Below are 15,203 nucleotides of genomic sequence, written 5' to 3' on the forward strand. Positions count from 1 at the left end.
GAGAGGTCCAACTTTACAATAGAAAACATTAAGATGGGACCAAACCATTGTGGTGAGGGATGAAACAGTACACCCACTGCCAGACGACTAATCATTGGAGGGTAGTGTCTGAAACCTGGACAGCAATACTGCCAACTTGACTCATGGGTTGGACTCAGGGACTGAAAACAACATTCCAATTGCGAAAAACAGTCCAGAATCCAGTCCAGGTTTTAGACACTGCCCACTAATGCTGTGATTCAGGTGTTGTTTTGACTCAGTTGTGTTGATTTGGAAGCATACATTGATATTATCTACCTGGCGGTGTCTCCATAGCTGTAGTGTTTGCCATTAGTGATGTTCTTTTAGACGGCATAGGCACTGCATGCTGCATCTGTTTCTGTCTGGCCAAAGCCTCTCTAACAGCCTCCTCTCGGACATCTGTTACAAACACAGGTTATAAAAGTTAGAATCACAATTACACATATGCACAATACACCCTTGCTTTACCGGGTTTTGTGTTGTTCACCTTCCTTGCATCATACAACCATGACATCCCCTTTTCTTGATGAATGGACTCAACCATCAGAGGGTAAGCAATGGGGTTAAACCACATTGTGTGAGGTGGATGACACATATATACAAAACTATACATGTATACACGTACACCAGCATGGTACCACAACAACTCAACTCATTTCATAATGCACTTTGATTTGACTTGAATATAAGTTCAAAGCAAAGATTAAGGAACTAATTTGTTACACAGGGTAGAACTTGAAGTACTGTAGCTTTTTCTTTTGCGCAATGTTGTTTTCTTCAAGATGAGCGTCAAGGCAACAGTACCGGTACATGTAATACTTTTCAATGGAGCAGGATGTTAGTATTGGTTATGAAACCCTGAGGCCATGAAACTATTCATAAGCTGATCTCAGCATGGCAGCATATGACACATGAATGAAATTACACCATTTTCAAATACTTGAACACTTACAGACCAACTGGTGTATGGAATCACTTTGCTAGGAGGGGAAACGGCAGAAATACAGACTGCATCAGATCTTTTGCAGAAAATCAACATATACTAGCAGTCTGTTCCAGGAAACTGGCAAAAATAATTCTTCACAATGATATCAAATTTTTATGTTTTTGACTTGTATTGACTGTCTTGACATACAACGTAACTGGTATCAACTGTCTTGACATACGACGCAACTGAACCTAGCATGATCGTATTTCTTGTGATATCCCCTGTATAGTACGATTTTCCAGGACTGAAAAAACAGAAAATTCTTCTCTGATATCTGGGTACTTCAAGATAATCCTGAAAACCTTTCTAATTTCAGACTATTTTATCTATGATATACCAGCTATTGTAGTTTGCAATATGATGATATTATAGAGCTATACTTTCGGTGCTACGACTGTTTATAAAACAATATATTCAAAAGGTCATTTCAGGACAAACACATCTTGTATGGATTGAAGCTAATTTACAGACCAATAAAAGGTTTTACAATAAGTAATTAAAATAATTGTCAGTGTAAAATATATGACTCCAGTAACAGAGTTTGAAATCACACAACAATCAAAGCATTATGGTGCATACATCAAAGAATAAAGCTTTCTGACCTTATGACCTTTGGTAATACTTTAATATCAGCTGACAGTGATGAGGGCAATGTGCCAAGATATTGTGTGTTTTATGCACACTGCGTTATGCTTATTTTGTGTGCTAATATTTCTAGTTGCGATGAAACCTTTTAGTGTTTTTGAAATCCAACTTGTGATCAAATAGGGGAACGGATCTGTTATCTTTGATCATTTTTCTTGTTGTTTTGTCACAGAATACTGAATGTCAAGTCTACAGCTGTCAGTGTACATAGAATACACATAAATTGTACAGTATATACAATGTACCTGTTCACCAAACAATATTATTGTTGAATTTTAATTTATTTGATTTATTGTTTTTCTTGCTAAGATTAGTTAAAACATATCAGTAGTAGTATGTTTACTGGAAAACCCAATATTATTTTGTTCCACAATTATCAAAATCAAATAAAGGTATTGCCCTGGACTCTTATTGAATACGTTATCACCTAGCAGACATGTACTGTATGCACACTACTACACTAAAACTATATGTACTGTGAAATTATGAAGTTTCTGGGAAATTTTATTGAACTACTTTGACATTTGGTAATCAATTTGTCAGTATAACAACAGAATTATTGATGTACACATATTGTTATTGAACCTTTTCACTAGGATTCAATTTAGCAGATCCCATTGAATATGTGTGTGCTGCTTTGATAATTTGGTTGAGTTAGACTTATTTTGACCCATATGTTTTAAAATATGTATGTATTATACAATCTTTTATACATATGATATGATGACAGGATTTATATTAAGATTGAAACAATAACTGTCGACTGAGTTACACTTTTACAGTGTGTAATTGTCAACACAAGGAAAATAGCTGTAACTATTGATAACATTTTCATTATTTTATTTCATAAACAAAAATATTTTATTCTTCACTTTAAAGTTTGCGGAAATACATAAAATATATTAACCTTGCCAAAATAACAATAACACAATGTACACTACCGGTATATTATTGTTGACACATAAATTCTAGTCCGAACTAGAATTCACTTGCCCACAAGAACAATGATATTACACTGTGTTGACAATTAAAACACTAGATAAGTCTGCATGATTTTGGGCGTTAAACAAGAAACTGTATTTACAAAAAGAAATCAGAGAAAATAGAAATAAAAGGTTCAGCTTAATGGAGCTTTAAATGACTGACTGACAGCACACAGGGTAGAAATTTCACTCTTTGATGTAAACACCATGGGATTTGACTTCACTACATGTAAATGCATACACTGACGTCAAAATTCAAGTAAATCTTTCTTTGATCATCACTTGAGGAAGCATATTACATCATTCTGGTTATTTGATCTGCTGAGGAAGCCATGAGGGACATGTAAAATGACAGAACACTGACCAAGGTCTCACTAAGGTCAGTTATCAGCAAATGCTAGGGTCAGCAACGGTAGTTCACCATTCATAGATTACTATTCTATAACTGTAAATCAAATATTTGAAATGTACAGAAGGATGAAAAGTTAATGTAGGTCTTGGGTTGGTAAAGGTAGATGTACTTTTTACGCTATGGGGAACTTCCCTTGCCGGTGACCTCAAAAACGTTCAGCTCACTGCTTTGGGTCCTTGCCAAATGTATCATTAAAACTTCACCTTCCTTTGGGATGCAGGGCTGTATTTCCTTTTCAAAGTCAGTGAGAAGGTTTTAGTTGAAAATGTCACGGGAAGGATGTGGCTTATTACCATATGATGGTGACACAAATTTCCTTTCTGCTGACTTGGTCTGGCTAACTTCAAGTCAGAGGGGTCAAAATAGCAGGGTACTCACTCCAATGTCTTGAAGGAGGACAGAATGATGAGAAATCTATTTCCTAATTAAAGCTTATTTATCCAGCTTTTTTGCAAGTTGTACTGATAATTGTTTATGCATTAGCAAAGAACTGTCAACTAGCAAATGGTAAGGTTAGTCCCTGCTAATGTTATTTCATCAAAAGTAGTGAATTTAGATACAAAATAATTGTTTAGCAGCATTCATAAGTGTGTGTACAATTGCTGATAAGATAGGAGTCTGTATGCTCATAATGGTTAAGCCAAATGAAATAAATATGCAATTTCCATTGCATTGTGGGTATTTACATTGGTTTTCTCTGAGTCCAAAAATAGTGACATCATTATAATGCTACATGTAGTAATAATACATGCATTATTGAGCTAGTATCCTAAAAATGTCCAGCAAGTTACAAAGGAATCAGTGTGCCAAAGGTTGAATGCTTGACAAAGGACAAGATTGATATATGAAGGGACAGTTTTATAAGCATTGCGGTAGTCACAGGTACGGTACTGGTAGCCCTGACTGGATTCTGTTTGACAAGATGTCAGAAATTAGCTATTTTCAAACTCAATCAAGTAGTGTTTATCAATACATCACACATACATGGATGTATATCCTTCAAGATAAGAGACTGAATTATTTGCTTAGACGAGGTGTTGAAAGATTGTATTTGTCATTGAGTCAATTATTTTTTTTTAATTTTATTTATCCATCATCCAACGGACGAACCTAATTACAGGATGAGGTACATGTACCCATAACCCACCACCCAAGTGCATTGCTCAAGGGCACAACACCGTGCTGGAATCTCAAATTCATTATCCTCTAACAGTGAGTCTAGTACCCTAATCACTGTGCTTCCAAAATTCTCTGATGCATGAATGTTCAAATTAAGTATTTATTTATTTAGTAAGTTTTTCATTTATTTATAAGAAGTTATTATAAGAACACATTTCTGGCAAGAGTCATGAATATGCAATCTATACTTGCACAATTCATTCATTATTCTTGAAAACACTGAACAGTTAGTGCACAGTATGCTTGACATTCTACATTTTACATGTGCTCTTTTACCTTGGAGGTGATCCAGTGTCTCAGACAATATCATGTGCTTACTATGAACAGTCTCCTATTCCTTAGCACATGCACTATAGTATGACTGTATCTATATGTAATCAGGTAAACAGTATCAAGACAGCATGTGTTGGTAATTCTGAATGGTTGATACCAATGATAGATAGATGGCATTATCACAAGATACATGTATAACCAATCAGAGAATGCATTAGTTAAAACTACAATGTGGGTATTATTACTGAGTACCAGGGGTACATGTACATGTAGTACTGCGTTATTAGGAGAGGTGACCAGACTATGGCACATGCATGTGTCAACACTAACCCCCAGTTTGTTGATGAATAACATCATCAATAAATACAAATTTACTGGTTGTGCTCAATATTTAATCAAAGTTTCAAATCCCCCAGAAATTTGGCTTTGAGCCACAATGTGGTTACATTTAACCTAATGAAACATGCAGCTCATTATGGTAATAGGAATATTACTGACTTTACATCAACTTAAACGATAATATATCAACTTCCTCTTCTATGTTTATGGACTTTTTTGATTGTTCTTAGTGAGCTAGAAGGAAATTACTTTGACAAAATAACAAAATAAATTTATATAACAAACATTTTGATTATAATGAATTGTACAAATCTATATCCATACATGGCTGTGGTAAATAAGTTCCTTTTCAGAAGATACTTAATATTTTGATAAGACTTAGCTGAAGGTAATGGTAATTTGACAGTAGTGTACATGTAAATGATGTACAGTTTGGCGAGCTTTTATAGTGCGTGTACTACAGCCCTTCAACCCTTTAAGTGCAGTAAATGTTCCCACCAAAATTTTAGTGGAACATTTTTACCACTTTTTATGAATTTTTCTGTTATTTTCTGATAATTTTGGACTAAATGGACATCAGATTTCATTGGTTACAGTTTGTTATCAAAATTTTGACAAAAATCTGAAAAAAATTTACTGGAGCATATTTTCTAAAGGTGACAAAAATTGACTTTGGCGCTCAAAGGGTTAAGGCTCGTAACTTACTCTTTGGAGCATTTTTTAAGATTTCTATTCCACATGACCATTTCAGTTGCTTGCTCCTTACTACATGTGTAGACACCATGAGTGTTGCTTGGCAACAGAGCATTTTACAAGTGTAACATGTTTTGTTAGCCTTGAAAACTGAATTGCTGTCCAGACTCATTAATTAATTATGAATTGTGAGAATTCATTTCTCATATGCACAGGCTGTGTTGACAAGCCAAATACTGGGTACTTCAACATGACTTGAGAAGTGTATATTTTGAGAAGCAGGACAAAAGAAGTGAAACAGTTTTAATAAAGTTACAAGGCTCAAGAGGAACTTGATGATAATATGAAACTTGATTAAGAAAGAAATTCAAGGAAAGCTCAACAACTGGGACAATAACAGCTGATGCATGGACAACAGTGAAACTTCACTTTTACAGGAACACAAGCAATTTTATGTTACACCGTCTGCACTGTATGTCAGAAAGTCAGTAGGTTTGGTAATTATACTGAATAATGAAGTAATTGCATAAAGAAGAATTTGAGTGTTTGAAGTGGGAACACCAACCATGATGAATTAACTTTGTTGAGGTTGTCCAATGATCTGAGAACATTTTGGTTAACATCAACATTTTGGGCGACAATGGAGATGTAATGTTATTAAAGTTGTCAGATGAGAGAAATTGCATTAGACATCCCAAGTGATACCTGTCTGAGTCTATTAAGTGTGATGTCGCCGATGAGTCTTCTAGACTGGGTGTGACTCTTCACATTGTGTTAGTAATTGTACTTTTGTCTGAGAACAATTCAGCAAAGATACAGTGAAATTGTTGTGTGAATACCATGGCCTTGCTTTTTCAGCTCTGTTGAAGATTAGAGTGTTATGACGTTACCATTCTGTTGTTAAAAGGGTGAAAATTACATTTTTTTATTGGACACTTCATGATTTGCCAGACAGATTATTCATAATGTCTGCCATATTGTGCATGGTATTTCTGAGACTTTCCAAGGAAAATCACAAAACTGGCTGTACATCAATTTTCCGTACCATCATATCTTACCATCATATCTTACCATCATATTTTATGTGTGTTCACCACTCTTTTTTCAATGTTCTTCATGAAAAGAGCAGAAATTTGTCTTCAAGGAGTTTAATTTTTCAATTTGTCCCATACTTTTGTACATAAAGTATACAATGTAGGAAATTTGAAATTCTGCCTGAGGACTTACAGACTAATTAAGTGAATATTCCATTACAGATGAAGTCATCCATTCCAATATTACTTGCTTTCACACACTGACATAGAATTGACATCAATACCATGGATGGACACACTATACCACAATGCAGTCATGACTTCATACGGTAACTAAAACAATGTCCTCTGGATTTAGAATGCTAGCATTTACATGTAACATGAACAGAGGGGCTACATGTACATGTAGACCCTATTACTCAATTTTTTATCTTCCAGTAAAAAGGTTTTCTTATGCCTGGCAAATCTACTGAGGTGTTAGAATGACTCTTGGACTTTGGTGAATTAATATTTAACTTTATATGTTTTCTTAAAGATTGCTGAAAATATTTAATGTTATAAACCAAAATGAGCAGCAGTGTTTTGACAATAATTCAGTATTTTGCTGATGTAAAGAAAGATAATGAAAATACTTCCTTTTTACTGCATTATAATCATTTTGTATGCCACACTTTTGAATCTGTTTCATGTTTTCAGTGCCATAAATATATTTAATCAAATACACTGTCAACATTGAATTACATATCATCTGAACTTAAATTAAATTGTCGTCAATATCAATGCAGATTATAACACAATGACTAGAATTACAACATAATTAAGAAAGGTAATTAGAAACAGAAGATGAAACAAACACAAATGTTTCCTGCATTACATGTACCACGGTCCCTCCACGTTACCCTAAGTCCTTTCCATTGAATTCTGGCGATATAAATGGTGATATGTTTGGATGGAGTCATACATACATAATCAAATAATTCACTGCTTTATGACTGTCACTCAGTTATTCTTCAAATGTCTATCACATGTTTCTGGTAATGTATTTATAATGATCATTATTTTTTCAACTTTGAAATCCTTTGCAATGAGGCAGGGGCTACGCAATAATACATTCAATGCTTTAATAATTAACACGTAATCCATTTTTACATATGGGAACTGTGCAATTTGCGGTACATGTACAAAGGATTGATCCCAGTGATGATTTTTTTCACTTCCCACATTGGTGACTAATCTGCACTGTGCCAGGCACTGGCCTCTCATTCTCCTTTTCAACAGAAAAAAAAATTTGTCAAGTCAACAAATATAAAACCACAGATGATGGATGACAGCAGGGGTCTAGGTTCTAGTTCCAAAGGCAACGACCGCCATATTCCATCGAGTTCATTCAAATGCACATTCTCAGCGTTTTAAAAATTTAATCACGCCATTTCAGTCACCTCCTCACAGAAACTCTCAAAGCCTCTCCTTTCTTCATTTTGTAAGAAAGCTCAATCATACTGCTGACGTGAGGTACATTATATGCTGTAACTGGATCACCTCTACGTGAATTGTTAAAGAGTGCTAGCAGCATTGACCTTTGACCTTCAAGTTTCTAGGGATATGGGTCAACACTTTAATCCCCGAAATAGAAAGGGAAAGTCTTATAATTATCTCCATCTCCATGGAATGAAGTGATACTCCCAGACTGTTCTCTACACTTTTCCATGTAGGACATTAATCCATAATATGTTACCAAGCATTGATAGTCAGGTCATATTTTACTCTGTGACCTGATTGTTCAGGCAGAAGCTAAACATAGTGTTGACAAAACCTATTTCAGGGTTGATCTTTCAAGATGGTATATTTTCAGGGACAGTACAGCAGTGATTGACCTTCAAGACACTGTACCATGGTTTTTTGACTTGCCTGTGACAGACAAAATACAAACACACCATGTGTCTAACCCTGCGTAGCAGATACACATTCCTAGAAAAGAGAATTTCTTCCGTTCAACTTACCAGATCTGAATCTGTCGGCATTATCCCGATGTGAAGGCCGGTCTCGCCTACGCCTGTGTTGTGCCCGCTGATCCCGATGGTACGGAGCATGGATGTTGCCGGGTTGTACCCTTCCTCCAGGACCTGATGTAGACATGAGCAGAGAGAGAATACAGCACTGTGTTAGCTAAACCTGAATCAAACCAAATGAACTCACTGGGGTCACTGACTCCGCAATATCCAATGATTTGATGGTGATTGTACACACACACACACAGAAACACTGAGTACCAGGGTCATAAATGAAGCCCTTGTAGGTTTCAGATTTCAGACTTCAACTCAGGCAGATTTCATTTCATGAAGGGGGAACCCAAGGCAAAGTGAAGCAATGGTCCATTTCATATTATCTATTAACGCCATCTCCTGCACAGATTTGAGCTGTGAGTTCCTTGATTACATCTAAGAATCAATCTTCTCGGAGAACAACATTTTTTTTAGTACAGCAAGCAGCACAATAGAGCAAGAGACAGTAACAGCACTTGAATATTGTATACAATGTATGCAGGGACACACAGAGTAGACAAATAGTTTCTCACAATACACTTCTATGAATGGATGCCTGAGGAAAACGTTTTTGCTAAATTGATACTTTTTTCTCGTTGTTTTGGTAGAAGTGAGGTAAATGCTATGCTGAGACTAAAACCTGGGTACATCTGATGATAAGAGAAAAGGAAAAAGGTCTACACTTAAAAATATTTTTCGAAGTTTGAAATAAATATATGAGGTCTTTATTGTAACACTACAAAGTGTATGCACAAGGACATTAGCACAGCATTCCACAAGACACCAAGCATAGGATGATGTGTGGCACTTATGTTCTAATGTATATTTTGCAAGACTAGTGTTTTTGTAATAACCGTATTATCATACATCATTATTCACCACTGGGGAGTGAAATGGGCTGAGTAGTGACTATATCCATGCAACAATTTTCTTTCAGTTTCCACTGTAAGTATGGCGTGCAATCTGAGACTGCCTTGCACTACATGTACCCATAATTGAGAGTGAGAACAATCCTGACAATCATGAAATGGGTTCCTAGAACCGTTCAAAAGTAACCATGCAGAGGTAAACCAGCAAAAGGCAGATGTGCTTTGGACACCTGGAAACAGTAAAGGAACTGGCATTCTATAGGACATGATAAAGGCATTCCTAATAGGTTTTTAAATACGCACACAATTCTGTTATATTGTTTTTGATGGTTGACATATAACACTGTAGGCAGGGTTACTAATCAAAGTGTTGAGGCCTGTTTATGGCAGCACAGGGTACATTGATTCAATTTTAAAATAAAAGAAATAACAGAATTCTGAAAATTTCAATGATTACGAAGTTGAGAAACGAGAATCTTGATTGGTTTGGCTTTACAAAAATGTCTGAGCAAGTTGTCTAAATCCTGTCACATCTCCTCTGTATTGGAAATGAAACATTTTACGTGTGTACCATGCTTTGATTGCTTTGGTAAATTGGAAATACTTGTAGTACAGATAAAGACTGCAGGACCCTTTGTTGGTGCTGATTATGGTGCTAAATTGAAAACATGAAATGACAAAACGGAAATTTGAAGGAGTATTTGAAATCTGGAGATGGGAAGAAATTTTCCCTGCAAAGTGTTAAATTGTCACGTGTTGGAAATTGTGTGTGTTGAGAGTGTGGTGAAATGAGGACAATATTTGCATACATGTGTGCAGTGTTCCCTGATACATTACGGTTGTTTCATAATCCTGTCAGACCATCCATCATGTTACTTCTAATCTGATCAACATGTAAGCCAAAGCAATATCTATGGATATGCCGTGTATTACTAAATGGAATTAGAAAATTATGAAATACAAGGCAATCATAGAGGAAAGCTGCAGTGTATCTGTGCCATTAACATTCATGGACATCAATGCAATTCAGTTTACTTTATTAATACCCAAATCTTGCCTGGGTTGACAAAAATAATGTATTTTGCAAAGGATTGACAAAATCGATCAAGGAAGGTGTAGTAAAATCATTATACAACTACATGTATAGAATAAAAAGACACTTGTTTATTATTGATATAATCTATATTTCAACTCAAATTGACAGGTTAAATATTTATGATAACCTTTGTGGGGTGTGATTTTGTATGAGGTACCGTAGAATGGTAGGTAATATATTGTACTACTTGTAAAACTTTTTTTCACTCAATGTACTGCAGCTTTACGGTAAGTGACTTTTTGTGTTATAAACCTGTACATGTACCAAGTGATTCAAAATATTTTCCTACTTGTATGCACGAATGAGATAAGAATGTCTATTTTTGAAATATGAACTGATGAAAGGAAAAGAGGATTTGAAAAGGATTTTGCCTTGAGGTATGGTATAATATTGATAGCAATGGAAAACACAAATATCTTAATATACATTTCATGTGAAGTCTTTACTGCATGTTAACCTGTCGAAGTGTCTTCCTTCATTTCTTAAGTTTCCAATCTCAATTAAAATCTTTCCTGACTCCAACCAAATGAAACTAATGGATAATCCATGCACAGTGAAATTAAAACTGGAAAACTGATGCTGAAGGGAACATACCTTTCTATGAATGGATGTGAGGCTTGACCTTTGACCTAATAATTATTTGCTGAAATCCATCCTGTTATGCTATAACAAATTACAATGTGTGCAAAATATACCAAGTGACAGGACTTCCGTCTCCAGTTTTCTTGTTAGAACTATTGACATATCAGTCATTTGAAAACTACAGTATTGACATTCATGTGAATTAGGAAATCTGTTCTACAAATTGGGCCTCTATCTCTACCCTGGTAACAAACTGAATGTGGGTCACCGTGAGGTCACATTCAGGTCATCTAAGGTCACACAAGGAATGATAAATATTTGGGGTGATAGCTTGCAGAATAAGCCAGAATGTGTATGTTTGTGTATCTGGTAACACTGGCATGAGCACTTACGTTGCTATAATAAACCTAGGAGCAAATTTTATTACCATTAAAACAAAGTATGCTTTGAAAATAAATCCCCAGTCGAAATTCTCAATCTTGATTAACTAGGATCAATAAATCACTGTTATGCACCAAAGTAAGCCAGGATAATGTCTTCACACAACACAGTATTGGAACATCATTATAGCGTCTGAGCCTGATATTGATTATATCCAGTTTTGTCAGAAATGGTGTGTGTATGTAATGTTATTTTGGATTCTTTGCTTTGTGAGATGTGTTTCATAAGAGAGTGGTTCTTTGTTTGTTAAATCGATAAAGGGATGATACGGTATCTTATGACTTGACTTGACACCAGCCCTTGAACTTCATCTTGGGTTTCCATTCAATAACTGATTGCAAAAACACTGACTGACACACTATGAGCATACATGTATTGAATACTGCTGGATGACTGGCACATGTTGGCCAGAGGTTTGTTTACAGTCCAGTTTATCAAATAGGCCTTCAAAAACCAACAGTGATGTAAATCTCCTCTGTGACTGCATTTTTTATAAAAGCCAGTGGTATGGGCTGACCTGCTCATGCTCATTGGATGGGAAACCTGTCAGAGTTATGTCTCTTTTAGAAAACAAAAATACCAATTCTGTATGATCGAAATCACTCAGATTCCTAAGACACCCGTCTTAAATCTTAGATTCAGGAAAAATTTGGGAACTGCCTAATTTGCTTTCACAACAGACCATAATATGAGATAATAATCAGCATTACTTGACAATGTAATGAACAGTAATCCACCAGAGACTCAAAAGTGTCAGCAAATCATCAACTTTCTGGGATGAAGTGATAGACCTGGGCTATTGTCATAAACACATGTACATATCATTTTTCACCTGATCAGTTTTTCAGATGTGAACAAATAGAAAATAAGGGTTAAACACTTTGGTGAGACAAGCACAGTCACTGGGCAAACTGATCTGGTGATGGCATTTCTCATAACAATACACTAGTCTAGGAGTAGTGCTGCAGAATTCAATGTGAGTGCTGTACTGTGTGTCGCTGTCTGAACGCTGCCTATACATAGAGTATACAAAGTGATATGTAGGTGATTCATCAGCAATGTGCAAGAACAATAGAGGGAGGGTCATGAAGACAGCAATGATCAAACATTACTGTACTGTTCTAACATATACTTGATAAACACACATGACAAATGCCAGCATTTTGCTGCACTACTACATTTGATATATGGACATATCCTGTCAAAAGAATCCATGTAAACACTCATTAATTGTCTGTTGGTGTGACAGCATGGAGATAGCAAGAATGTAGAGAACAAGTCTTACGACAGTTTTCATCTCATAATAAACCATCAAGATGCATAAAGTGATAAAACACACAGTGCACAAGCATGACAAAATGCACCACAAACATTCAGGAAGTGTGCTCACTGCAATGCCTGAAGTTTGAGAATTTGTTCCTACAGGACTTCCAGCAATACGATAGGGGTGATACGCTCATAATGTACATGATTGATGGGAAAGTACTTGTCTTAGTTCAGCAAAAACCAGAAAAAAATCCACTGATCCATGACGGCAAGGGCTGTATATGACAATGATATCCATTAAAGTATGCACATCAATTTCCACAGGGTGACGACAACTTCCTATTGTCTACATTTTTCTCACTGACATTGCCAGACCTATAAGTAACTGAACCATGAGAACACCGTAGGTGCTCCATATCCTGGTAACACCTTAGTGCATGCATATATCACTTTATGGCTTCTAAGTCATGCACACCTTCCGCTAACTCGTAGAAATGATTCCATATATCATGTGCATATGGTTTTGGTAGATTTGCGGCGATGAAAGATGACCTCTCCAGCCAAACAATAAAATTCCTGTGGTGAAACATTGCGCCGTAATTTACAACCTATTGATCCATGCAATCTATATTCATTCTTTGTCACAGGTATGCGATCGTGATTTATATGCAGTAAGCTGTCTCCATTACCTCAGTACATTCAATTAACTGGTGCATATACTGTGCAAAGATGCTAACAAGAGGTTACGGAATGCCAGGCCTGGACATGTTGGAGTCTAAGAATGCATCTGTGTCAACTGAGATTTACACATCCATGATGCACTGAGCTGCAGGTATCTTTAAATGTACATTAGTTATCAGGTTGTATGTTTACGGACAATGTAGACTTTAATCAACTTGATTCAGCTGAGGGAACAAGAATGCTTTTACTTCTGTGATTGTTTTCTGGATTCATGCACAGGAAAACTAACTTAATTAGCGTATGACTAAGTGTAGCTCAAAAAAAAGGAATGGACAAATTGCAATACATGCACATTCACAAACACAGATTAAATGGAAGTTACTGAAGATTTCCACTTTTACAGGTTTCATCTAGATTTTTGATACTTCAAGTACAACCACACCATACAATATAGCAAGTGCGACTCAACTGTAACTTATGTGAACAAATTCTCCATTCTTGATCAGATACTGCTTTTTTATCACTGCTGATGTTAATTAATTTCAGATGGGCATGCACACAAGGTGACACTGAGGGCGCTGTTCTGTCCCACTGAAGAGCTACATGTAAGCATTGTAATTTTGATGTATTCACAGTTATGTAGATTTGTTTTGTTTGCGAATATGTTGAAATAAATTTATCTTTTTCAAAAAAAAATACATGTAAGCACTCTGCAACAATGTGAACTGTGTACTGTAATGAATACAAATCAACGTCTCCATGAATGTCACATGATCACAGTAAAAATCTGATATGATCTGTGAAACAACCATACTGACTTGGGTCCAAAACTGTGTAATACACCGATATATAATTTTCGTTAAATGCAATAAAAATTTTGCTCACATAAGTCTCACACACTGATGCACAAGAACCACTTGTAAGTTGTACTGGTACACACACACACAGCCATACAGCCTATGTCTGTGACATAGGCACCTTAATAGTGCTAACAATAAGGTTTTCCAAAGACTGGCATGGTGCTGATTAGGTTGCATGTGACTGCTACAAAATATTCACCAGAAGTTAAAGTCATTGGAATTTGAGATCTGACCTCCATCAAATGAGACAGGCAAATGGCAGGAAGAATGGACAGAAATCTGAACTGATACTGTAATGTTGTCACCTACACCATTTCCTTGGCATTGTACTTGGATCAGTTATCACCTCACCATATGCAATAGAAATCTACCATCACTTTGCCATGTGCACTAATGGCTGCACCAGCAATTTTAACAGATGGCAAATTCAAAAGCAACATGGAAAATCTCAAATTTAGAATTTTGACAATACAAGCTACCTGCACCATATGTATCTGTGCATCAAATGGTACAGATGGTTGAAGGCACAAAAGACGAAACCACCAATTTACAACGGATGGTGCATAAATGTATACAAAACAGAAAAACATGTGCAGTACATGTTACAATACATGCTGGTTTGTTAAATTTGTCTTCTCGACAGAGACACAACAGCAGTTGATGTTGGAACTCAAATATGAGTTATGAAATGCCAGCACAGTATTGTCACAGAGAGCATATGTAAGATTAATTTTAAAATTTGGGTAATATTACAGTATCCACAAATTGTGAGGGCAATTCAAGGTACAAGGTAGATGTA

At 35.9% G+C, this 15,203-nt stretch overlaps 1 protein-coding gene across 1 annotated transcript in view; it reads right to left on the bottom strand.

Annotated features, from left to right (window-relative positions):
• LOC139144136 (disco-interacting protein 2 homolog C-like) overlaps positions 1-15,203 on the bottom strand; it is a 72,509-nt gene that overhangs the window by 25,508 nt on the left and 31,798 nt on the right. Inside the window, exons 3-4 of the mRNA XM_070714801.1 lie at positions 8,568-8,690; positions 298-420 (exon numbers count right to left, since the gene is read on the bottom strand). Coding sequence (XP_070570902.1) covers positions 298-420; positions 8,568-8,690 — 246 coding nt within the window. The remainder of the gene's footprint in view (positions 1-297; positions 421-8,567; positions 8,691-15,203) is intronic.

Source organism: Ptychodera flava, chromosome 11 (assembly GCF_041260155.1).
Source record: "Ptychodera flava strain L36383 chromosome 11, AS_Pfla_20210202, whole genome shotgun sequence".
NCBI classification, from domain to species: Eukaryota; Metazoa; Hemichordata; class Enteropneusta; family Ptychoderidae; genus Ptychodera; species Ptychodera flava.